The 27,818-nt window shown below is 36.1% G+C and overlaps 1 protein-coding gene across 2 annotated transcripts in view; it reads right to left on the bottom strand.

The window, feature by feature from the left end:
• Positions 1-1,929: 1,929 nt before the first annotated feature.
• The window catches only part of LOC131076898 (aladin), a 79,311-nt gene continuing 53,422 nt past the window's right edge, over positions 1,930-27,818 (bottom strand). For both annotated transcript variants that reach the window (XM_058014245.2, XM_058014244.2), the window contains 4 exons: positions 3,363-3,414; positions 3,052-3,192; positions 2,792-2,879; positions 1,930-2,677 (listed from right to left, as the gene is read on the bottom strand). In XM_058014245.2, coding sequence (XP_057870228.2) covers positions 2,624-2,677; positions 2,792-2,879; positions 3,052-3,192; positions 3,363-3,414 — 335 coding nt within the window. In that variant the 3' untranslated portion in view covers positions 1,930-2,623. The remainder of the gene's footprint in view (positions 2,678-2,791; positions 2,880-3,051; positions 3,193-3,362; positions 3,415-27,818) is intronic.

The following is a 27,818-nucleotide window of genomic DNA, read 5'->3' on the forward strand; positions in this document are numbered from 1 at the left end:
TGCCTTTAACAACAAGCTAGAAGTCCACTGTTAGAAGTTTGTCAAACCAACAATAACCCAAAACCCAACTCAAGAGGAGTGAAACAGCTAAAACTTGACACAAAGGGGTTTGGGGAAAGCGAGGCGGGGGAGGGCAAGGGGCGGCTGGGATGACTTCCCATACCGCCTGCAACAAACAACAATCTAGACAATACTACCATTAGGGACATCAAAAGAAGAATCAAGCAGGGAGGATCATGTAGAGTTTTTGTCTGCAACAACAACAGACTGTTGCAGAACAACATTCGGAGCGAATCAATGTTACAGAACAACATTCGAAGCATATCAATGTTGCAGAACAAGAGCAGCAAGAGACTCAAGGTCAGAGCAGGCAACGTCACTATTAACAAAAAGGTCAACAGAAGCTTCAATAACAATAAGAGGCACAACCTCATCTCGAGATGAGTCATCATCCTCCTATGAGGAGTCATCGGAATCATAATCAAAAGCACTGACAATCAAGTGAGCAGCAATAGTGTCCTTCCACCAAGTAGCAGCACTCTTGCATACCTTTGTTGAGCATAGCTTGTCCATCCATTAGTTTGCATAGATAGTCGAAGTAAAAAGCCTTAGCATGGTAAATAACCCCACTTCAATCCTAGTTTGGCACAAAATCTTTGGATGCCATAGACAAAGATAGATACACAACCAAATGGTGTGCGATGTTAACACATTTCTCCTACCGATAGACAAACCAAGGTCCAAAAGAAATGAACCCATACTTCCAACACTTTAGTTATGATTTCAAAAAGAAACGAATCCATATACACAACTCTAGATTTGTTATTTCCTAATCCTTGCAAAGCTCTATGTTATTGGCATCACCTCTACTAACTTTGATATTCTTCTATATCATTTTCCTTGCTTGCTCTTTCTTTTTACCTTGGACCTTTTTATTGTTTGGTGTCTCCATGTTTTGTCCTACAATTACCATTGTTGAGCTAATGATAGCTTGTGATTCCAAAGATAGCTACCAAACATGATAACATTCTATTATTTTATCCAAGATCATCTTGCTACTTTAATGATGACCCATCATCACCTATGTTTGAAGTATATGTTGAATCTTTTCAACTATCACAAGTACGTCCTAATAATATGTTCACGAGGTGGCGTTTACTTAATCTAAAGAATTTTTTGTCTCAATTCTTAATAAAAAACACCTAAATCATTGTATGAAAATATGGCCCCCAAGTCATTATAATTATTCATTGTCTCCTCTTAGTTAATTGGAATTTGGAACTACGTTCATGGCTCTTATTTAACTAATAGAATATTTTTATATTTGAAATAGATTTGTGCCCATAAAAATAAAAGTCTCGCACACACCACCTATGATTTGAAAAAACTTATTGGATAAAATATTTATCTCTACGGCAAATAGTATATTGCAACTATAACTTGGCATAAGTTTACAACAATCAATCCGTCTTGGACAAAGAGATTAAAGTATATTTACTATATTAACCAACCTACACACCTTCAACACAAACTCTAGTATAGATTCCATTTTCAAGCTAAATATTTATTCTTAACATTCAGCTCTATCTATTTTTAGCATGCATGGGCAACATGTTTGAAAAAACCACAGATAATTATGGTTGTCTTCCTATTTATTCCCGCTATGGTTAATTTTATAATTACTATTTTTAAATGGATTTCACAGTTTTTAGAGGAAGAGATTTTTATGCCCTATCTACAGGCTTTGGTTGTTTCCTTCCCTCTTACCGATTGTCTATTTCCAGTCAATCTGAATTTTCTTGATTCCCTGGAACTGGTGTGATATGAGTCTTTTTAAGACAGACAGACCTACTTTTGTAATCGCTTGCATTTTTTTAGTATGTATTCTTTGTCTTTAAGTACAACAAAACACATGCCCCACTTAAGATGTTCCCCAAACAATATCTAATATATTAAAAGTTGAAAATATAATGAGCATATAGAAATTATTCAAAATTAAAAAAAGGTGCATGGAATTTGGTCTTTCTTTAGTACAACATTTCCATTAAGAATGGCATGACGACAAAAGTTGCTGCTAAATAATTTCATGCAACTAAGTTTTAAAACATAAAGACATTCTTTTAGAGCATGACGAGTGTTACTTAAAATAGCAAGAAGCGAAAAACATCACTGGGACAAAAGGTCAACTGCTTCTGCTAGCGCTGAGCATAATACAATATGAAGGATAAAAGCCTCTTTGCAGAAAACTAAGTCTATTTCTTCAGCTTGTAGAAAAGTATGCCTTTGGCATAATACAATATGAAGGATAAAAGCCTTTTTGCAGAAACAGGTCTATTTTTTCAACTCGTAGAAAGCATGCCTTGCTGATCAAGGAGATCAAGAAATGAGATTCTCTATCATAACATCATTCCGCAGGAGAAGCTTTTAAGAAAGTATGCTTTAAAATGTTGGAAAAATTATTGCCTTTACAAAAGCAATACGTTGCCCTAGAAACAATTGACATATTTTCTCAAACAACATACACAAAGGGATTCAATGAAAATAAATATATATGAAGCCCAATACATTTAACTGTAATCCAGAACGTCTCGTTTATGTTAGCAGTATAGTTTCTCTTTAGCAATCAGTTTGACCGAAATATAAAAGGGTATGTGCAGCACACGCCACTGCTCCAGCACTGAGAAAGTAATAACAACACATTATATCCCACCAAACTAACATCTTGGTATAAATAATTGAAAAATTAATTAGAAAAAAAAAAAGAAGATGCTAATGGTATAATTTATATTACCACTGACAATAGGGGTCCTTGCTTGAACTTATCATGGAAGGCCAACGCGAGGGGCTTCACTTGTTCACCTGGCCCTCGTATAAATCCTCTATATTTCAAAGCCAAAGTAAAAAGAAAAAAAAGAAAAAAAACAGATTTTTAGGTTGATAAACCGCATTTGACACTCCCAAAATAAAGAACTTACTGTTAAAAAATCAATCCAATTGAAAAGGAAAATTCTTAAATAAAAAAGAGACAAGAAAGCAAGCTAAAAAACTTACATCAGTGATGCTGATATGAATGGGGTTCTTCTTGTATCATAGATTGCAATAAGACCTGCATACATCAGATCTCCCCCGCAATAGGACACAGCTAATCTCTCTCCAGAACCATCCCAGGCCATCTTTTCAATGTTGCCAACCCTAGACAACAAAAGTTTGGCGAAGCTAAAACTATTTAGAATCATGGCAGATAGTTATTCCAACTCATATTTACATCTCAAATTCAGCTCAAAAATGTAGCATGTTGAAACAGTCTCCTTTGCAAATATTCCTCTGATAATATCAGATTGAAACAAATTCATATATCTCACCCTCCAGTTATGGACCCAATTTCTGGTAAATCCACGGGTAGTAAATGTGCATCTGCCAAATCAAACATGTAAGAAATTAGATACGTAAAATCCTTACTATTGATAATCAGGGCAAGTTACTGAAAGAAGAGTAACTTAATAATAAAAAAATAAAAGATATAAAATTACTAGGTGAAAATATACAGTTTGAAAATTTGCAGATATACAAGCAAACGTGACATAAACTGGAAGGACACATGAATATATTAGCTCTTTATTAAATTAACCCAATTCACCACCAAAAATGTTATTATTCTGGTTTTAAGCTTGTAAAAACTTCTTTATTAGACACTTCATTGTATGTTCAGGTTTTTAATTCTATCATGATCTCAACTTTTAATTGAAGTTTTCCATTTCAAAGCAAAAGGAACAAACGGTGGCTGGATCACAAGATTCAACCAATGGATGCTTGAAGATAAACTACTAGATATGGCATGCCATATCTAGTAGTTTATATTGTGAATACAATATTGTGGTTTGTTAAACATTTAAAGACTCCTTTAAGTCACAAATAACTAGTTTCCCGTTGTTTACAATCACTGTCAATGGATATAACCTGTATAAGGTATGCCAAGCAATACACAACTCATACAAGTTACTAGAACTAGAATCAAGTGAAGATACCCATTTATAACCTCACATAGCACTATGAAGATACCCATTTATAACCTATGTCCTTGTTGAAAGTTCTTAGTACAGATTTGTTATGTTGTGAACTTACTTATATTTTCATACCTACTATTAAGCATTATTAATTAATAGGAATCACTAATTCAACCTTGGGTATTGTTGATGTGTGTTTTATGCACATAACATTCAGAATAAAATACCAATGTAATTTACCCTCTCTCGAACAAAATCACCTCAGATGCTAAGGGTAAGATCAACTAAAATGATTCCAAGGTTTCTACAGTCAGGTCTTGACGAGTGGGTAACTCAATGGTCGATGTGAATTGCTGTTTTCACTTGGGGACTTACACAAATGTTCAAATTAAATTCATAGATCATGGATATGGAATGGGTATGTTGATAACTTAGGATATGGCAATGTAGTTCTGGACTCGAGACTAACTGGACTTACTAAAAAATGGCAAAAGGAATAGGGTTCGGGAAATCTATTTTAAGTCTAAGAATGTAGGAAATGATGAACAAATTTAGTGGAATCAAACTAGGCAGGGTCTCACCATCAAGTCGAACAGATTTTGACACGAGCTTAGTGCAATCATCTAAGGTATACTTATAGATTTTCAAATTATCATCATCAAACATTGACACCACCCAAGTTGATGCATATCAATGGATGCATAACAATTGAAGTTAAGCTTGCATAAATTTCCAGTTGACCACGCACGACGCACTTACAATCAGCAAGAGGCTAGTGGTATGGATTAAGGACTCCACACAAATATATTCAACAAATCTTTCACTCAATCTAACAAACATAAAAGCAAATTCTAATCTAACTTGGAGGAATTGAGAACCTTGAATGCAAAACAACATTTGAAAGACAAAATCACCATCAAGTCGAACAATGATTTAGATTCAAATAGCTGCAGCATATACCAACAATTCTACAAAAAACTCTCTTACAAATGAGAGACAAGGAAGTATATATAGAATCTTTTACAAAATGGATGGCCAAGATTAAAACTAAATCAAGGGCCAAGATCATGCCAAAAAAACCCTAGAATTGCCCTAATTAGCGTTTACATCAAAAATGGAGCCACCAACATATGGCCCAATAAAAAGATACCTAGTCATCAAATAGGGAATCTTCTAGAAGATTATTCTTCCCTGCATCTCTCTCTCCTAGCATACTCCACGAATCTAGCAAATACAGAATCTAACTCCTCCATGGAAATGCTCGGCAAGGTATCTTGTTGCAAATCAATCACGTCCAGTGAATCCGAGCAAGTGTCCAAATCTGGCATGAGCTTCTGCGAACTATGAACATGAATCAACAAAGAGACCAAATCATCTATTTGACTCTTCTTCAAAGAGTCCAACTGATTAAAATACATGAATTTCATTTTTGTCTCTTAATTCTGCTAAGTGTAAACCACTGGCCTCACTAACATCAACCCCCAATAACTACTCAACTGAGGCAAGGATCTTCGACTGAATATCATGAATTGATCCTTCCATCTCAATACAACTCAGTTGTGCGCTCTCATAAGTTGATTTCTTCATGGCCAACGAACAATACCAGCCATGGAAATCGTATCTATCTCCATTGTGCACAACATTCTCCCTAACCAATGTGGACTTAGGAATCTTCTTCAAAGCTCTAAGGCGTGGAATAGTCTTCTCCTGAATAGGTTGAAATTCTTCCCAAACTCCCTCCAACTACTGTATTCTAAATATGAGCCTTGTTGTCCTGTCAAATGCCTAGACAAACTGAATAAGGAAATCATCTGCCTGTCTCTTTGTATTTTCAATCCATTTCTCCACCTCCAAGAGTGTATCTCTCGCTGCCTCATAATGTGAATGTAGTCCACGATCAATTGCAATAGGGGAAATAAGGGTGGGATTCTCATGCTTTATCCCTGCAACGTACTCTCTAAGTCTGATATTCTCTTCTTTGTATTTCTCTTTTTTTTCAATCTCTCTATCCAATCTCGCCCTAATTGCACTAAGGTTATCACCAACCTCCTGAAATTCCTGCTATCTTGTAGTACGGCCAAAAGCAACTAAAGTAATCTGGAAATCCATGGGAGTAGCAATGTATGCCGTCACACCTGCAATAGGAACAACCACCTGCGCAATCCACATTCTTGTCTCATCTCTAGCTATGTGTGACAAAATCTCAGCTCTCTTAGGCTCTTTCTCCTTATTGCTCCTAGCTAAGTAGTCATCAATGTCATCAATAGGTTGTGCCTCTATCATTTTCTTACTTTTCTCCATACTCCTCATCATCCAATCAGGAATAGCGGCCATCTCCATGCCATCATTGAGACACATCTCTCGATCAAGCTCTCTCAATGCCGAGATAACATCACCATCATCATCATCAGGATTATCCCTGGTCAAATCACATACATCCTTTCCGAAACTAACCTCCAAAAGGACAATAGGGGATCCCGACTGATCACCATCCTCATTAGGTGGAGCAGATGTCGTTGTGGCATGTAAATCCTGAATATTCTCTGGTAGTATCACTGTTGGAACATTGCTCAGTTCCCTTGTTTTGTTCTAGCATTTCAACTTCCTTGATTGATGAGACACTGAGGGGTGGTGAAGGAATGATAGTATTTTGCTTCTTCTTCTTCACCTCCTCAATCTTCTTCCCTCTAGCCTTCGACTTCTCCTGGTGTGTTCTTCCTTCTCTTAGGAGCTTGACTCTCCTCATCCGCATGAATCTTGATATCACTGATAGTCCTCTGATCATCTTCGGAAGCAGATTCCTCCTGTTTCATCTTTTCATAAGGGAAGGTGACACCCATATCAACTAACTTGTTCATCTGAATATCCACCCATGCTCGAGAGAAACTTAAGACCTCTCTCATCAATACATTCAAATCTATCTCTTTTGATTCTGACCAATTAGGCAATAGAATCGCCTTCTTCATTTCATTTTCTTATTGTAGATGCATATGATCCCTGTCATCTAACACGGTCAGAAATGAGAAAAAGTCCACACTTCCTCATGAAATCCATTGACATTCTGGACCACATTCTTCTCTTTACTGCCTGTTCGTCCATCAGATTGGCCCAATAATCTTCTATGTCTACCTTGTGGATGAATTTTTCTCCCTTGATCCTTCCAACTTTCTTATCTGGATCAAATCTTTCTCTTCTCTTGTATGTTGCAAATCGATAGAATGCAAGTTCCTCACTTGTCGTGCTAGCTGCTAAGGCGGACAGGCAAACCTCCAATGTCTTTATAACTGAAATAGGAAATGACATGCCTGTCTTGTGCTTTTCCTTCTGGATAGAATCAAACTCCAGAAGATGTCTCACCACTTCCAACAAGATCACTCTATCAGAAGGATACCTAGGAAGCCTGTAGGGTTCAGATTGAAATCCATGAATCCTAAGGTATGTGAAAGTGGGAAACTGTATGTACCACGATCCATATTTCTCTATCAGCTTCGTTGCCTCCTTGGACAACCTCTTGTGGACTTCACCTTGCAACATTTGCATTATGTACATTGTGAATACATCATTCACTCTCTTATAATTTTCAATTTGATCATGTTCAGTTGTGGATAGCACGCATAAATCTTGAATTGTCCTTGTCCATTCCCGACTTCACCTCTGCATATCAATCCTTTGTAAGTAACAAATCGTGCAAGCAGGTACAACAAATAAGAAGTCATGGCGAATAACTTGGACCGCTCCACATTCCTCAGCTGAAAGTGTAGATTGTCACTTATGATTCTAGACCAATTTATCAATGTTCCTTTTAGACAATCCTGGATGAAATAGAACATCCATCCATCGTATATTGCACCCTACGGCATGCCCATCACTAAGTTAAGCAGGAATACTAAATCACTATATTCCTCTTTGAAGTCTATGCACATGAGTGTCTTGGGAGCCTTGGAATGATGAGTCCTAAACTCGATCATCCACTCCTTGTTTACTACGGTCTTGCATGCATCCATCTTCTTATACCAGTCTTCATATTCATCCTTAGTATGCATCCATCTTCTTCTTATATCGGTCTTCGTATTCATCCTTAAATATATCTTTCATGTCCGCTCCACTTAGAATTCCAAACACCTCAGCAATCACATCCTCAGCAAAGTAGGCAATGATGGCACCCTTAGGAGTCTTGATCATTCAGGAGCGAGGATCATAACATCATGCACACTCCATGATAAGCTCACTGCACTATATGGATTGCAGATATCCAACGGCCTGATAAATGCCACTCTTCATAATGTTCACATAAGTTGGGGAAGGAATCTGACTCCCAATTCCGAACATACGTTGTCGCATCTGGCTCATGTTCAAGAAATGCATGTTTGTGTCTGTAATCTCCTTCCATCTGGACGACATCTTGGATTCTGGATAGAATCCAATCTCAACTATCTTTTGTTGTTCTCCCCTTTCCTTGAGTCCGGACTTCAACATCGTACCTGTACAAAGCTAGAAGTTAGAACTTAGGAAAATAATCCTAACAAAAATTCTGATTTCCTAATGATTTAAACTAATTTGGGTATGGAAATTAGGAAAATAATCCACATTCTCAATAGATTTTAACAATTGAATGCAAAAATGTGACAAGGTTAGGGTATAAAACCCTCATTAAGTTCATTAAAATCAATAATTTTCAGACCAAAGTCTGAAAACACCTCCTTACACTTAGAAATTATGTTCAAATTAGAGTGCAAAGGAGTATACCGGATCAACAATGACTAAAGAAGGTGTGAAAGGTTGTGTTTTCACACAAAACTAAGTCTGAAGACACCTTCCAAAGTCAACAATGGCTGCCAGCAAATCTGAAGACAACCTGCAACTTCACAAATTAATCTCTAAAAACATGTTGCAATCACCCCAAATGTGCACAAACTTGATGAAAATCAACCTCAATGACGAAAGCAATCATATCCAAGAATGTAAGTATGGCAGGTAAAAATAAAGTTTCTGAGGACAAGTCTGAAAATTAATTACTTCAGACTTACCAGCACCTTGCAAAGTAGTGAAAATCCCTGAAAAATGATCAAAAAATAACTAAGGAATGAGTTTCAAGCAAAACCGTCAAAGTGGGTAGGTGGCTGGAAATGAATATTTCTAAGGACAACCACCTACAATGGAGTTTTTAGACCTGCAACAGCGATGAAATGGTCTGAAAAATGCACTAAAACTCCACAAAACACCTCCAAATGCAAATCGCCTAAGTTGGAATTGGCTGGGCAATGAAAATTAAAGTCTGAAAATTAATTGCCAGCCAACAATGGAGGTCACACAAGCTCAACAATGGCGAAATATCAAATCTGAAAACAATTATCAGCAGTCTCCCAAAAATGGCACCACAAATGGTGAAGAGAATCACCAAAAATGGAGGTGAAAATCTTCCAAAATAAAAAATCGCCCTCCAAAAAATCGAAAAATCTGAAAATGGAGCTTCAATGGCACTCAAATGGCAGCCAAAACAAATCGCCCAGCTGGGAATGGAGGAAGAAAAATAATAAAATCAACTTGCAGCTCAATGGTGTCAACTTGACACTTCACCCAAATTCGCCCGCTGGAGGAAAAAATCGCCTTTGCAAGCATACACTTGGCAAATATAGTAATAAAGTAAGGCTGGGATCTCTCCTTTTAAACATGCTTTCACCATCAACTTTCACCACACAAGCAATGTGAGATAAAAAAATTGTTCTTATACTTGCCTGGCAAAAATCGATTTGCTTCTAGAAGGTAAAATTCATTTAATGCTCATTGCAAATCATTTATTAATTGTTTTTTTTATTTTTAAATAATCGTTGTTTTTCATTAAAAAACAATCAAATGAGGCTCATTAATTAAAATATTTCAAAATTTCAATCAAAAATGGCCGATGGGGGAAAATCGATTTAACTTGGGATAAAATCCCAACAAAATCATTAAAATACCCCCTTAAGGGAAAATCGATCCAAGTAGGGATAAAAATCCCTATCAAAATTTCATCAACTTGCACAAAATGGGTCTAGGGGAAAACGATTAGAGTCCAGAATGAAAATTCCAATTAAAACTTCATCACTTAGCACAAAAATGCCCCTGGTGGAAAATCGACCCTAGTCTGGACATTCATCCGGACACAAAATCATCGAAATCACTCTCAGTGGAAAATCGCCTAAGGTTTGGAATGAATATCCACATAAAAATCCACAAATCTTGTCACAAAAGGTCCTGGTGGAAAATCGATTTAGGTATGGAATCATCACAAACGTCATCCACAACCTTATCCATACTCCCAGTGGAAAAACGAAGGTAGTTAGGATAAAATCCCAATACTTAGTCAAAATTTAAGCGTCCTGAGGAAATCGACTCTAGTATGGATTCTCAATGGTGGAAAAATGGGGCACGTCTGGATTCCAAGGGAAATCCATGTCCAATCTGGATTTGGAGTGGGGGGAAATCATGGGTAGTGAGGAATATGAGGGGAAAAGCACCTCTAGTGTGGAATTTTGACCTTTTAACCCTTAGAAAATGGATTTTCATCCAGAAAATGATGATTTTTCCACTCAAAATCACTAGGAAACTTCAAAACTCAATAAAACTCATGTGGACTTAGGCAAATTTACCAAAAAAATTGAGCGAAACAAAAGGATTCCATCAAGATAAAGTGCAAAATCAACTGGATAACTTCCTAGGAGAGAGAAAACAACTCCAAAAGGTCCTTAAACACCTTGGCACTTTAAGATCACCGATGCAGACGTTCAAAAACACGTTAACGCTCAAAAGGTCTACACTTAGACAAAATTAGGATCATTTAAAATCTCAACTTTATGCGCTCGATCCTATAACTTCAAAACACCCTAAATGACAATTAGGCATGATCAAAATTCCGAGACTCGGGCAAGGGAAACTCAAAATTGCCCACTAAGCTGCCAAAACCCTAAACTAACCAACGCGGAAAGCACGAAAAAAGGGGGTCCCCGTTTGCAATGGGGCGATGTGTGAAAAGGTCACAACAGGTATGGAAATCAAAGTGTATGTTCCTTGAGAGATTAAGGAGAGGAAAACTACATGGGGCTTCAATCCAAGTGTGTAGGCAATCCTCGGGAGAAGCATGCACATGTGAGGCAAATCTGTAGGGCGATAACTCCAAGGTCCACGGTGTCCCTAAACTTGAAGGTTTCTCCATATTTAGGGTTTAAATGGTAATGATCTTACCTTCCAATTGATATGTCCTCGCTATATAGGAGTGACCCAATCAAAAGGCAAGCTATTGTCATCAAGCCTATCTACTCTAAGGTCAATGGTATTCGACTTTCCAATACTTATCCAAATCTTTGGTGAGCTTTAGAGTCATTGTCATTGTTGTCTAACTTGATGTGAAGAGGTGAGAATGATTCTAATCTTATATGGACTAAAATAATTGGAGTTTAAGGATTGAATACTAGGGTCCTTTGTCTTGGATTGACTAGTATAGGAGGGTATCGTCGATGGTGTTTTTACGCACTATGCAACACAGAATAAAATACTAAGTATTCTATCCTCTCTTGAACAAAGATTCCCAAATGCTAACTGCGTGATCAAGTGGGACAACTCCAAGGTTCTCGAATGTCAAGTCTTGACGTGCTCTTGGATAGACTCAATTGTTTGATGTGATATTGCTGGAATCACAAGGTGGACTTGCATTGAATGCATGAATGCTTTGAATGTCGCTGGAACATGGGATTTCACTTGATTTAAAAAAAAGGAAAAAGGATAGGATCTAGGAAGTTAATCTAACTCTAGGACTGTAAGAGCAATGGACAATCTTTGGTGGAACTCAACTAAGTCTTGCTTCGACATGCAACGAACATCTCCGCAAGGCTAGTACGATCTTCTAAGGATAGCTTTATGATTTTCAAATCACCACTACAAGCATAGACACTATCAAGTTGATGCATATCAATGAAAGAGCGATAATTGAAGTTAAGCTTGGCTAGGATGGATCCAGTTGACTACGCAAAGCACTTTACCATCAGCAAGGTGTTAGTAGTATGGATATACAAATTTCACCATTGATCATACACAAAGTTTTTTCATTCGTCTAAACAACATGAAAATAAAACAAGTAGAAACCATGCAAATTGTTGAATCAACATATCAATTTCACCATATCTTCAATGAAGTTTACATGCGTCTTACAACGTCTTGGCAACAATCTTTGCCTTCTCTTCCTACTCTACTCTAACTATTTTCTACTTTCTTGAACTACTGTCAATTCTTTATAGTGCTCCCATTACAATTGAGTGGCTCAAATTGATTCTCAATCAATGGCCAAGATCGAAAGATAGAAACCCATTGCAAAGCATTTAATGCTTGACCAATGATAAAATTACATTTGATGGGACACATCCTTTGAAAATTCGACCAATAGATGGTGACGGTAGGTACATCGAACTTTGTGACCATATGTAGTAGTTGTCCTTTTGATGGATGAGTTAGGTTCATTAAATCTGGATGCCTTAGCTTAAAATGATATGATTGGATAAGTGATGACTAGCCGCCACCTCTGCTGGTTGATCCTTGTAACTCATCACAAGTGTGAACCTAAATGAATGAGGCATATCTCTTGATACTCAACATTATCAAGCCCCCGATGTGATGATGACTTTGCTCGAATAGATCCTCTAGCTTTGATTAACTCTTCTAGAACTATCTCTTGTCTTAATCACTTGCATTCTTGAGCTTCCATCTGGCTATACTGACAATGATTCTTGGATTTCTGAAGGAAATTCAAGATTGTTAAAATTTCCATCCTTGAATGCTTGATGTTGATTGCTACCCTTTGCCTTGGTGTTGCTTTTCCATTATTCCTCATGCTGATTGCTTGCATTAGACCTGAAAAGACAATGAAAACATCTTAATCGTGACTGTGAATTGATTATAAATACATAAATTTACCCCTTTTTCCAAAAAAATAGATGTTATTAAGTTCTGGTTTCATTCTTGATAGTCTGGAAATGAGTTTTCTGATCATGTAAACATCTGATTTTGAGTCTGATTTTGTCTCAGGCCTGATTTATGTATGATTTCTGACTTTAATATGCCTGATTTGATAAATTTCAGGTCTGAGACAGATCTGATTTGCATTGATCTCATATAGCAAAGGAGGTGCTAATCCTTAGATCACTGATTGTCATTGCCCAGGACGGACCCTGTCATTTCTTATGTTGCACTTTTCCTTAGCTCAAGGACGAAATGTCCTTTGACCAGGGACAGAATGTCCTTTGAATTTCCATGCCTTAGCCAATATTTCTTGTTCTCGACTTTAATGTCCTTAGCCAAAGGACAAAATGTCCTTGGCTCAAGGACGAAATATCCTTTGACCAAGGATCCCTGAATTCTTTTGCCTTAGTCTTGATCAGAATCGTGTTTGTCTGGGAAATGAATTCGCTGTTTGACAAAGAGATCAATTCGCTGTGAATGGTGATCAAACTTGATGCTTCAAATAACCTTGCCTTAATCTCAATCAAAGCCCCCTTCAATCAAAGGGAGAATTCATTGCAAGAGAAATCACGTTCCTGTGAATGGTGATTGAATTCGCCACCTCCAATGATCACCTTTGTTTTGGTGTAGATCGCTATGCCTGGAATTCTCTCCAAATAATGACAAAACCTGAAGTCATTCAGACTGAAATCGCAGTCCTCTAGGCACACTTGCAATACGAATTATTGTTTGATCAAATGAAATGATCAGACAATAAATATAAACATCTAAAAAGAAGATCGGACTCTTTCATAAAGCCGCCCTGCCACAAACATTGAATGCTTTGCAATCAATTTATGAGTGCGAACATCATTTATCAAATATCTTTCAATTAACACCTATAGCCGACTTTGGGTTTTGCAACTCATTTTAAATGAAAATGCTTGGCTACATTGTAGAAAGGGTCTAATTAGAGAAGCGCACCCCACATGTACCTCCTGCATTGTTTAGATCAAATCATGCTCACAGAATTAAATGCCATGTATACGTATTGCTAAAGGCGATTTCAGTTCTTGCTTATCATGCCTGGTCAAAGGATTCATGATCTCTTTGAGTCGCCACTTTAGCTAGGAAAAGAAAATAATTCTTATCTCCAGATGGAAGTTGCTTCTACCTAATTCGCAGTTTGGAGCAATCAAAAAAAATGTTGTCGGTGATCTGGCTGGTGGTTTGCTATTGCTTATGCCTTAGAAACATTTTATTGCTCTCTACCGTAAGGTTTTGGTGGGACCCAAGCATGCTACGTGGTAGTGGGGAGATGTAAAGGAAATTGCAATGCCTTCAAAAAAAAATTAAATCTCCATGTTAAAGTTCGTGGCCCCAAGCATGCCACGTAAGTGGAAGGAGGAACTGATGTTAGTGAGATGGAAGGGGTGTGCAGTAGGATGAGGGAATGGGTTTTGAGGGGATGTCGTGGGGTAAAGGGACGTGAGGGGCAAGGTAGGTGACGCGGTGGGAGTCATAAGGGGTTAGGAAAGGGAAGTGCTAAGGGAAGGTGATAAGGGAGATGGGGAGTTATATGGGGATAAAGGATACCGTGGCAAGGAGGTGGTGTAGGGTGTACGCTAGGTACGATCGGATTATAAGGGGATAGCAGGGAGTTGACTCTGGGTTAGGATAGGATAGGGGTAGGAGGTAGGAAAAGGAGTTTGGGTAGTGGATGGGTAGGCTAAAGGGAGTAAAGCGCATGAGATGAGTGGTAACGAAAGTATGAAACGGTAGTTGGGATGTAATAAAGGAGTTGAAGGTGGGTTGAGAGGTATAAGGGGTGGACGATAGATATGAAGTGCGGGTGATGGAAGGTAGGATATAAGATGTAGGAGAGGCGGTGATTATAGGTGAAGGGTAAAAAGGTAGGAAGTGGAAGGAAGGGAGGAATGGTGAGTGGAAAGATGAAAGATGGAGAGGTAATGAAAGAAGATGGGAACGAATGGAAAGGTAGGAAGGAAAGATGGAAAAGTGAGGGGAAATGGAAGGGAAAAGGGAGATGGAGGTAGGAGAATGTGGTGAAGGCATAGGGGGTGAAAGGAAAGAAATAGAAGGTAGAAAAGATGGAGGGGTTGTGGGATGAAGGAGTGAGATGGAAAGATGAAAGGAAATAGAAATGAGGGGAGAAGGAAGGGAAGCGAACAGACTTGGGCACCCATTGGCAGTGCTAGGAGAAGCAAGTCGGAAGCTTGGTTGGGCAAAGGAAGAGTTGTACCTCATTTCATCCTAAAGAGAGAGAACCCTGCCTTGATTAGCTCTTGACCAACTACACTTCTTACAAATGAAAGGCTAATAGCTAAAAGACTCAACAACTATCCTAGAAAGTAGAAAAAAGTGAGGGTCCCCATTTGCAATGGGGCAATGTGTGAAAACGTCACAACGGGTATAAGTTATCCTCAAGAACTAGTGAGGTTTATTCATCCTGAAATAAGGATATGATAAACTTGGCCATGACATAGCTATAGATAAGTTAAAGAAACTTGATAGCTTGCATCTGATGATAATGTAGAATTATACTAATATGATATGATGGTGTGAACAATGTAAACTCTTATTTTGTGTGGCCAATCTGCTTGCTCTAGATGTGTACCTAATTTTGAGTTGAGTTTGCCTATGATGGTTAGTTAACAATAACTCTTATTGAATCTGAAGGGTATTTTTGCATTATGTCTTTTTGGTGGATAAATGTATGTTACGCTTTTCTTCTATACAAATATTAAAGTCAAAGTAGGATATTTTTTAATATTACTATTGTGGAAGAAATTGTTGTCTAATAAATAGTGTTTGTAAACAATGTGATTATAGATAACTGTTGAATGAAGTATATGGCCTTTGTTCACTAATGAGCAGTATTTATGTATATGTGCTGAGCAGAGGCTAACTCATGTGGGTTTTATGTGTTAACTATGTGTTAGTCTTTCAATCTCAACACCTATATGACTCTCTGGATAGATTCACGGATTGCTTGATTGTCACATATATCTAGATCCACTTGACAAGCATTTGTGAACACTTGTGGTCTATGTATTATGTGTACTTGGCTATAAGCTAACCTCGCATGTTGAAACCAAATTTGATATAAGAGTAGTTAGTTGGCTATCACCAATATCATGCAGGTGACAAATGCCTAGAGCTATTAATTGTACCTTATGGTCTAGCCAAGTGTCACCAATAGTACGAAAGTGATCAGTGCTAGGTTCCATCCATGTTGTGAAAGGGTTAGTCGACATATCACCAAAGCCATGTGGTATTATATGTAAGGTACTACCCCCTTCTTGGGTGAATAGATTTGTCTCCAATGGCGTAGGGGTGATAGATGTCAAAATCCACCAACTCAATGGTTCAACGAGTTGTGAGAAAATTATTAACAACCTTATGTGATGTGTTTTGTTATACTTAAACCTTAACAAATGATGATCATAAGTAGAATGGGATGCTTTCTCATCATCATGATTGATGTAGACAATCAGGAAAAATAATGCAACACATGGTGCAGTATGGAATGTACTAATATTCCTTTTCTAGGTTGGGATGCACTAAAAGGGTTTGGAATTAGTGAGACAAGTAGTGGAAAATGCATGCAATAGTGTCACATCCACTTCTGATAATTAGTTGGTCACTATATATGTGTTAATCAATCATTGTGCACTTGTGTAAATGGTCTCAAGCATTGTGCATGTTATTATACCTCTTGCTAGTTATGACAAGTAGTGTGGAATGCTTGATTGTTATCATAGAGAGTAGTGGATCGGGAAAAGGATGGGATCCACAATGTAGTATGGGATATACTAATATTTATTTTTCAAATGGGACCTACTTATGTGTTTATGTGATTGTGAACCAAGTAGTGGATGATGAATGTAGTAGGTTGCATTCACTTCCATTTTACTAATTGATCTATATATGAATGTGGATTGTTTAATTTATTCACATTTTGTATATGATGGGTGCATGAGCTAGTCACACTATGTATATGTGATGCACGCACAATTTATCGTATTTTGTATATGTTGTATATGCATGAATCATTCCCATTGTGTATATATGAAATAAGCATAAGAAAGTCACTATTGTACTTATGATATAATTCAGTGTTCCACGACCGTTGGGGACGGGGAGACAGGGGGACGTGGGGACGGGCTTCGAGGACGGGGGGACAAAGGGAAAATGTTTGGGGGACGGGTTTCGGGGACGGGGGGACTTGGGCCTAGGGGGGGGAAACGCGTTTCCGTGGAACACTGTGATATATGTACAAGCTAGTCATTGTTGTACTTGTGATGTATGTATGGGCTAATCACTGCTATACTTGTGATGTGTCTAAACTAGTCACCTAGTGTATAAATAAAACTTTGTTTATTTAAGTTGGTACTTGTTGTGAAGTGAGTTAAAGAAAAGAAATTAGTAATAGCCAAGGGGCAATTACAAGATCAGCCACCTGAGACATCCCATCCATCACAATCGCAATGCCCTATTCATAGTTAACAAGACCTCCAAGGAGTCTTGAACTATGCATTCACATGGACCTTGAGATGACTTTTCCAAGCCACTTAAAGTCAATCCTATAGACAAGGTAAATCTGAGAGCTGCTACAAAATACAAGAAGAAGAATCCCTAGCATCTCAAAACGATAAGCATCTAACAAAGTGCATGAAGATGGCTTAAAAATATGCATGGCCCTATAAAACCCACCTGGGGCTACATAGGATGTATTTAAAATATAATGAATCTATAAATTACCTAGGGATCGCTGGAATTTAATTGTACTAGTCAGTCATGTCATTTTTCAAAGAAGTCATGTGATTGTTGCATTCTCCATGAACAAGAACAGTTAATATCAAAGTTACATGGACACGGTATCAGATATGGTATTGGATACAAATACGGAAAATTCTCAAGACCCCTAATATGAATAAGGCAGAATACGGAATTCATCAGAAAAAGAAAAGAGAAACATATATGTACCACACTTTTTAAGTCATTCAAGAAGATTTTCATAATTTTAGAAGCAAAATATGGACAGATAATTGCTACATATTGCACAATGTCCATATTTAGATATAATTTCATCATCAAAACAGAATTCAAATACATTGATAAAATCACATGCTATCAAAAATGTCATCGCTGTTCTAAAATTGGAGTTCTAGTTCATCAACATTTTTTGAAGAGCTAGGATAGTTGGATTAGTATGACCACCAACTAGACTCTTGAAGCCAAAGGAAGATGTGCCAAAGGATCCTCCTACCATGTCAATTCTCAACAAGGGAATTGTTGAGATGGGTCAATGTATTTATAGATAAATCAATATCACTTATCTCAGATTGCACATCCCAAAGTCTGTTAAGTCCATGTAGTTTGTGGAGGAATGCAACAAGAGACGATTGGAATGAACATATACAAGGTCCTCTACTTTACTTGTCACCAACCTATTTTGTTTCACCAAATGGATGAAGCCATATGTGCTACAATCTCTCTCAAATGCAAAAGAACTTGAAACCTATTAAAAAATTGATATTACTAATTGTACAAACACAAACAATCAAATAAAAAATAAAATAAGAAATAATTTAAATTGAAATATAATTCATATAATGTTAAACCTGTGATAGAAGTTTGATAGCCAATTTTTGCAAATGTTTATTCATTGCAGTATGAAAATTCCACCATTTCATAGGGTCCATTTCATTTTTATCCGGATCAACATTTGCATAACTTCAATTGGAGGATGCAAAAGTTCTGAACTCATCCCAAATCTTTGCAACTCTAGGTCTGTAAATATCTTTTTCAAGAATTTTTTATATCAGTCAACTACTTCAACATCCATATTTGGTGTTTTCCAATTTTGTAGTGCCAACATATTTGCATGATAGTATTTGGGATTCAAAGCACATGCCAAAAGTTTCAAAGGAGTTGTCATTTTATCCCTCCTCTTCTTGATTACCTCATATATCTATTTATAATATCAGAGGGGTCCTGCTCTTTTGCAATGATTATATCTCTAACTTGCTCTACCATTATATATATACAATCATAGATGTTGCAAAATATTGTCTTATTTGTGTCACAACAATAAATGAGGTTGTATATTGATCCAATGAAAGATAGAAAGTAGTCTACTTCAACCCACCAATCATCATCAAGAATGAGTGTCCTAATATTATTTGCTCTATTTGTATGAAATTGCCTCCAAACAACCCAAATATCACTACTCACCATACTTTTTAAGGCTTGCCTCACTATCACAAGTCATTTAAGAATAATGTAGAGCATAGAAAAACAAGTCTCAACGACCTATAATTTAAAAAAATATAATTTTTTTAAAATACAAAATATAAAAAAAAAATTTTAAATGATGTATACAAAATGTACTTTAATTTTTTTTAAATTACCTTTAATAGCCACAACTTAGCAAATTGTCTATAAATGGCTTGTGATATGTGATGATTAGAAATAAACATTTGGATTTCTTTTGCTTCTTCATAGATCATTTGTAACCATTGGATTTTACCCAAGTTGCAGGTTTTGTTGGGTTCAGGGGCTGGTATTGGTCCGGTTCATTTTGAGTTCAGGTCCTAGTCTGGTTCGCCTTTGGGTTCAGCTAGGGTTCGTACTCAGGCAAGCTGGTTCGTCCAGGGCGAATCTAGGGCGAATCTAGGGCGAACCTGAGGCAAACCTTGACACCTAGGCGCCCAAATTTACATTTTTTTTGCAAAATTTTATAAAATTTATAGCAATGAGTTCAGAATTGCAGATTTGTGTGATTGTTTTGCAAGTTATCATGCAGGTTTAAGACTTAAAATGTAATGTCCCCATTTTGAAGAAGAATTAATTAATTAATTTAATTAATTAAGTTGTCCAAATTATTGATATATTTTTGTGGATAGCTTGATTAATTATTTATAAAATTATCAAATAAATTAAAAAATTAAAAGATGACTTTATTTTTAATTAATTTAATAAAGTGACTAATCAAATATTATTTCATAAAGTCACTTCTAGAAGCTTCTGGATGTTGGGGTTAAAAAGTATTTAAGGAGATCAAGATGAAGCTTCAAGGCAAATTTGGAATTGGATTTGATAACTGATTGGGTTTTGTAGAACCGAGAGGTGTCTGTAGACTTGGGTCTTTGGGAACGAAAAACTCCCATAGATTGCATAACTAAGGGAGTGAAAGACCTTCCGAGGGGTTGCAAGTTAGTGAGGGAGACAAATCAGTTTTCCTAAGTGTGCTTACCGAGTTTTTGCTATACATTCATGGTGGATGAATTCATTGGATTTTCAGATTGTCAAGTAAAGTGTCCATTGCATATCGATTTTTGATTGGAAAAGGTAGCCAAACTCATTGGAGGAGCATTGGGGGAAATTGTGAGTTTGCTGATCCTAATTTTCAGGTCTGAAACAAATTGAGCTCCTAACCCCAAAATCACGATTTCATTCATCTCTCTTCTTTGAGGCATCAAATACCCAACTTGAGTCTAGCGATATTTGTGGAGGACCAAGGTGATTCATTCTATGACATTTTAAGGAGATATTGGGTAGGAATCAGACTTCTATCAGTCTGAAATCAGATTCGCACCAGTCAGCAGTGTATCTTCTTAATCACTTCCTACTTCCTCGTAATTTGATCACTGTAGTTTGCTCGTGATCATTGCCCTTTTTATCATTGTTTATCTAAAACAGATTGCCGTCTTAGCAATCCTACTAGTAGCAAATTATATCACGGTTTCTTATGAATTTCTGTCTAACAGAAGCATTGTTATTAATTGCACCTTCTGTTCAATCAAACAATTCACTGACTTGTTATTGTCTTCAATACTGATTGCTGTCCAGACTTCAACATAATATAATAATGACTTGCTTTGCCATACTTCTGTTTGGTCACTGTTCAAAACTTAACATAATAATGACTGTGTTCTTAAACTTTTTTATCAATGACAACCTTTCAACAATAATGACAACATTGTCCATCTTGTCCATTCGTCTTCTCACCTTTGATATCTATGATAACTTCCAATTCCTTTGGCTTCAATGACCATATTCAATTGTCTATTAATCTCAATCATTCTTCAAAGATAATGGATATCTTCTTGACATCAATGACAAACATTCCAACAGAATATAGTTTATTCTCGCTCATTTATTATTTCTCTATTTGCTATGATGTCCCCATTCAATCTGTAAAATCAAAAAAGTATAAGGAAGCTCCTGGTGTTATCTACGAAGGAAGATGGCTTACAGTACCAAACAAGATATAAATACAACAATATCTAAAATACAATTCTCAACATGTCTCAATATTGGAACATGATTGAGGTTAAAGGGTGTAATGTTCCCATCTAATCCCGTAGGTAGCCGAACAATAAATGACAACACATTCCCTAAGGAGCAAAAGAGAAAGAATAGAAGAACGATTAAACAATGCAATAATAATTACTAAATTAGCAATAGATGAAGAAAGCAATAATATGGAAAAAAGCCACGACTATGCTTGTAATGTGTTAAGGTATTTATCGATATTGTCAGAGAGTAATATATCGCTGGCCAAGGAAGAATCGTAATGGTATGGAGCAATCCATCGCAAAAGAGGCAGTTCGATTAATCAAACAAATATCGACTTATATCATGATTAAGGTATAAACCAAACAGCCACTGACCTGAATGAATCATCTTAGCAAGAAGTTGACTAATCCAATGATTAGTCATAATCACAAATAAGACGATGATTTGAAATAGCTAATGGCGATTATGATAAGCAAACCAATTACTATGAAAAAGACATCGAAAATATTAAGTCAGAGATTATTATTCTGAGGAAGCAATTAAGGAGGGACAAAGAATCATTAGCACTGTCAAAAGAAACTAAAGTCAAAGAGGTGTGATGCCTTATTAATTTAAAGGGGCTACAATTATAATGAAGACACAACTCTTCATTGATTGAAGAGTCACAACTCCTAACGGGAGGAAGTGATATAAGGAAGAATCAGCATAGGATATTGGGGGGAATTATGGCAAGGAGAGGCATTAAAAGCGGACAAGTGAAGGTGGTGCGTCCCCCAGTAAAAAGGCGATAGACATACGAAAAGAAAGAGTAGACAAGCAAACAACATCGAGCAAAGAGATTGATTCAAATACAATGATCTAACAGAGACTTACCCTACTTGCATACAAATGCATAATCTTAAAGCCAAATTTAGTAACAATGATTTCACTTATTTGTCAATCTTCCAAACTCGAACCAACATTCATATGAGACAGTATCATTTCAGAATTTCATTCCAGTTGTGGATTGCCTATTGTAATAGGTGTGGCATCATTGATAATTAGATTCTATCTTCTATAAATAAATATAAATGTGACTGTTGTTAAACAATTCAATTTAGAGTTGGTTCTTTAAATAAGTTGTAGATACCTCTATTTGATCTATCAAACTGGGTATAAAAACATAAGAACACTACTGGGGACATTAAATTTGCTTTCCTTCATTCATTTGAATCTTGGGTAGGTTTTTGTAATGTGCCCTACTAGGTTTAGGCTTGATTTAACCCTAATTAAGCTATTTCAATATACTTATGACTTAAACTAAGTTGATTAGGAGACATCTCTATCTTAACGTGAATCGAATCGATGATATTCAATAGTTCAATCGATCAATTTGCTATTAAGTAAATTGTTCATCTACCCCAATGGATAAATTAACTCTATCATACTAGATAATTAATTTTATTCCGATTCATTATAAATCATTTACATATTTATTAATTACTAATTGTATGAATTTTTATGCATTACTGCAGATTAGTTTCTAAAAAGACATTATAATAATTATAATTATTATAGTAATATCTACATTTATAACTATTATATTACTATCTACATTTATATTATTATTAAATTCTGCATAAGAATATTATCGGACTTCATTAATTAGGCAAACATATTAAGCAGGAACAAGGATGTTACTGCCTGTAATTAATAACAGTTCTGATATGATCAGTATAGTTCTTTTTGTCTTTTTATTCTGCTGTCCCCTCCCCTTCTCCTTGAATATCGATCTCCTATAAATATCCCCTTCCTTAGAGTGGGAAAGTCATGTCCTTCCATAATCCATGTCCCTTTCTTCTAAGGTAGTGTCTTCTTCTTAGTGACTGCTGCCTTTTTGACTACCACTAATTGTAATTAATTTAATAAAAATATTTTGTGCCTCTTCCATAAGGACTTGTGGCTGCTGGAACATAATCGCATCTTCTTAATTATACATATCTTAATAAAACATCCTCCTATATCCTATCACTGCAGAATTACTATCTTACGTAGCTATTGGAGGACTGACTAGTTTAACAAATTGTTAAGACTCTAAACTAAGTGATCAATAGAGTTTCGACCAAGGGAGAAGAGGGATGTATTGACCAGCGATGCACCCTTTGATTTCTTTTATTTATATTGCTCTTAAGGATATATTAAACAATAAAACATTAAAAATAATAATAAATATTCATAAATATTAAATATTAATAATTATTCAATAATAAATATTGATATTGATTATTATTTAATAATAATAATAAGCTAAGTCACCAGGTTCGAATTCGAATTCGACGTTCGACAACTTTGAAATTTGAATGAAGTTCGATGAGGAAAAAATTTGAAATGTATAAAATTCGAATTAAACTTGCCATATGTAATTTTTTAAAATTTTAATAAATATATGTAATATATCTATAAAATTGCCTAAATAGTTTAACATTGATAAATAGATTTGAAATCATTACAAAAAGATGACATATTTATAAAATATAAACCATAGGAAACATATGCTTTCACGATTGCAAAGATGTTCTTTTGTCAAAAAGGTACAATAACAGTCAAAGACTTTAGAACTTTAAAATAACTCTAAGTCATCAAAAGCACTTGGCTGGGATGCCAAATCATCATCATCTGTATCACTACTCAGTTCAGCATCTGCAAAGTCAGGCTCATCTGCATCTGGCATTGCTATGCCTTCAAGAGTTTGTTCTAAAGAAGTGTTCTTTGCTGATTTGTTCATCAGCAATTTTAAATTGCTGCGAACATAGACAAGATCTCCCAACTTTCTAGTCAACAATTTGTTCCTCTTTTGGAATGGATGTGGTCAAAGCAACTCCAGTTCCTCTCACAAGCTGATGAACTTGCTCCCTGACTCAAAATTCGAATAGCAAACTCTTGCAGTTCAAGAGCTAATGATCCATAAGCGATCCACCATCTATATCCAGGCATACGTGGCGAATCATATTTGGCTTCTGCCCCTCCAAACATCCCTTCTCCTCTCTTCTATTGCCAACTTTGATCTCTAATTAGTGCTGCAATTTCTGGATCTGGTACATACCTGCTAATGGCTTGGTAAAACCCTGCCATGATTTCATTATCACCCCTTCTATCAATAGCAGCCCTGCCATGATTTCATTATCACCCCTTCTATCAATAGCAGCCCTGCCATGATTTCATTATTCACGCGGCCTGAAGACTCACGGCAGCGGGCAGACTGAAGATGTGTTTCAACAAACGTTGGCCTCTCATTTATAAAAAAAAATGAAAGAAACCCCAAATCGCGATTTAAAAAATATTAACAGAAAAAAAATCACTTTCTTGACCAATCAAACTTCAACGAATTTCAACGATTTTTATTGCATGTTTTAAAGTTCGGCGAATTTCGAACTTCAAGGATGAAATTCGAGTGAACCTGGTGACTTAGATAATAAGTATTAATAAAACATTAATGATACATATTTAATAAATATTATTTAAAAAATAATATTTAATAAATAAAACATTAATAATTATTACTTAGAAAATAATTAATAATAATTATTTTATTTAAGTTATATATATAACGATCAAGGACGGGACATGATAGTTTTTCAGCCTAATCTTACATGGTGTCAAAGTTGTTATGACTTGTGGGTTGGCATTTTTTAGGAAATTCGGGAGTGTAGAGCTATTATTTTTCAAAACAGGGCTCTTGCATCCTTCAATGAACTAGAGAATCAAAAAAATGTGGAGAAAATAATAATTTATGGGGATTCATAGTTTGACCCAAGGATGAAAATATTGCCAAAAAATTGTCAAAATCGCGATATATCGGGAGGCAAATGGGCGGCCAATTTAATGGGCATTAAATTCGCCCCCGATTTTACCTAAAAAACCACACATTTTTTTTTTGGGTTTAAATCGTGAGTTAAAAATAAAAAATCACGACTTCAAAATTCGACGGAAACCCTAAAAGTAAAAACCAAAATGCAATAAACCATAATGCGGAAAAAAAAAATGTGATTTCACTCCATTTTCTGACAGTCAATGACACCGTACGCCTGATGCTGCATCTTTGGCAACCCGCAACTGTGCTAATTTCACAGTATTTACTATTTTTAACATCATTAAAATCTCTCACAATTTTGCTCATTTTAACATCATTAAAATCTCTCTGTAATATGCTCTGGAATTTAAATTTCTCACTATTTTTAATATTTTTAAAATTAATTATAAGTTTACTATACATTACTGTTATACATTCATATTGATTACTAATTAGTAATTAGTAATTATTGTTATAAATTTAGAATATCTATTAGCATTAGCATTAAAACAGTAGTGTATATGTGTTTTTTTTTAGAATATTTTAAGAAACTATATATTTTCAAATGTTCGATAATTTTGCCAATTTCCGATTTTTTTTAAATTTTGGCCAAAAGATTTATTGCCGGTTAAGATTTTTACATCTTTGGTTTGAGCTGCCAATTGTAGATATTTTGAAGCTTGCTAGAGAAATTTTGAGCCCACCATTGAGTTTAGAGCAGCTACTAAAATCATATTTTCCTTTTGTTTTGCCTGAATCAGACATCCAAAGCCAAAACTGCAAAGGCTTGAAGCGGGAGGTTCATTGACAAATCCAACAAACAGCCATCATTTTGAAGCACTTTGGGTCAAATCTAACCTACTATTGCGCTCAAGAGACCCAAAAACCTTAAAATCAACTGTTAAATTGTTAATTTTCCACAAAGTTGTCATTCACCAGGGTCCAGTCACTTCTGATATTATAGTGACATCCCAGTTGGAGAACATCTTTAATGGCAAAATGGTCATCTAATTTGGAGCAGATTTTTGTGTGGTTTCATCGGAAATTTCAAATTTGCATCATTGTTGTTGTCCTACTCTACTCCTATATGAAGTAATGTTGTAAACGCACTAAAACCAAGTGCCACAATCTTGTCGTTTTAGTGTAATCTGCCACATCTTTCATATTTCATGCTTCTTTCAATTGATCTATGTATTAAGTGTCAATATCTATATACATAGCAAATGCAGTACTTGGTTACCCAAGCATTTCAGTATGATGGACTAGATACAACATAGACACTTGTAGTATGGAAGCAAAGTTAATGTATTCAAAAGAATAGAGTTCTACATCCAAAGACTCGGTACCTATATTTTCAACTATATCTATTTGAGTAGTGTCCATAATCAACATTCATATAGACTATGTAACATATCTGTAATTTTGAGCATTCAAGAGTGTCCAGTTGATACTCATGAAGTGGTCTCTTTGATTCTGATCTTAATCTTGTTGAAGTTTTCGAACGACAATTATAGCTTCTTCATTTGCTTTCTCAAGATCGAACATAATTGGTTAGGAGTTTTATTCCCAATGGGTTTTCTCCCTTCCCATCTATTTCTAGATGGGTAAAATTAAATCATCCTGCTCCTCCACATTCAAATGCTTCCATAGTGATAAATTTTGTAGATACTCATGAGTTGATAGTCTCAGCTCAATCTACATTCATTTTGACATTTTCTACAATGATACGTAATTCTATAGTTGGCATAAAATGCCTATTGTTATGTTTGATAATATTGGTTATCCAGCAAATGTATTAATTGTCCAAATCATAGAAACGGGACTCAAACTCGGCTCAGACTCGGACTCTGCAAAAAAAGCTCGGCTCAGACTCGACTGGACTCGGAAAAGTGAAAAACTCAAGAAATTTGGAGATTTTTAAAGATTTAAAACTTGTTTCATGCACCCTTTATTATATACACCTTAGAGACACAATAACATCATCAAATAGAAGCTAATTTGATTGCATACACAAGTATACATCAATCACATAAGAATAAACGCAAATTGTAGCTAAAGGAATAACAAACATAGGGATATAAATATTGTCAAATGTATACAATATTACAAAACTCATGGAATAAAAAATCCATGTCATCGTATGATCAAATATTCCATACAAATATCAAAAGTAAAAACAACTACAAGCCTATGGCTCAGAGGAGCCTGCATCCCTCCTATGAAGGCATCTAAGGTAGGTCCAAGATGATTCGGCAGCCATAGCCTCTGCCTATGACACCATGCCACCCTCACCAACATTAGGTATATGATTATTTGTGTCTGCCTCTGGCTCTGCTATCTCTGCTCCTCCTCCGCCATGGCTAGAGCCTCAGCCTCTATCTGCCTGGTTGAGCCAATCAATGTCGTTGTCACTAAAGACAGATTTTGTAGCCTCGGTGGTCCACTCGGCTGCAGGATCAACCTCCTCTAGAATGATAGGGGAGATGTCATTTTGTGCACTCTATTTTTGTTTGAGGTGGAGGTTGTAGTGAACAAAGACAAGATCGTTCAACTTCTCCACAAGTAATCTATTGTGCCTCTTGGAGTGTATGTACTCAAACATGCTCCAATTGCGCTCACAATCAAATGCATTGCTTGGTTGGCTCAAAATGTGAATGGCCAACTTCTCAATATTTGGTGTTTTTGGGCCA

This window comes from Cryptomeria japonica, chromosome 10 (genome assembly GCF_030272615.1).
Source record: "Cryptomeria japonica chromosome 10, Sugi_1.0, whole genome shotgun sequence".
NCBI lineage: Eukaryota > Viridiplantae > Streptophyta > Pinopsida > Cupressales > Cupressaceae > Cryptomeria > Cryptomeria japonica.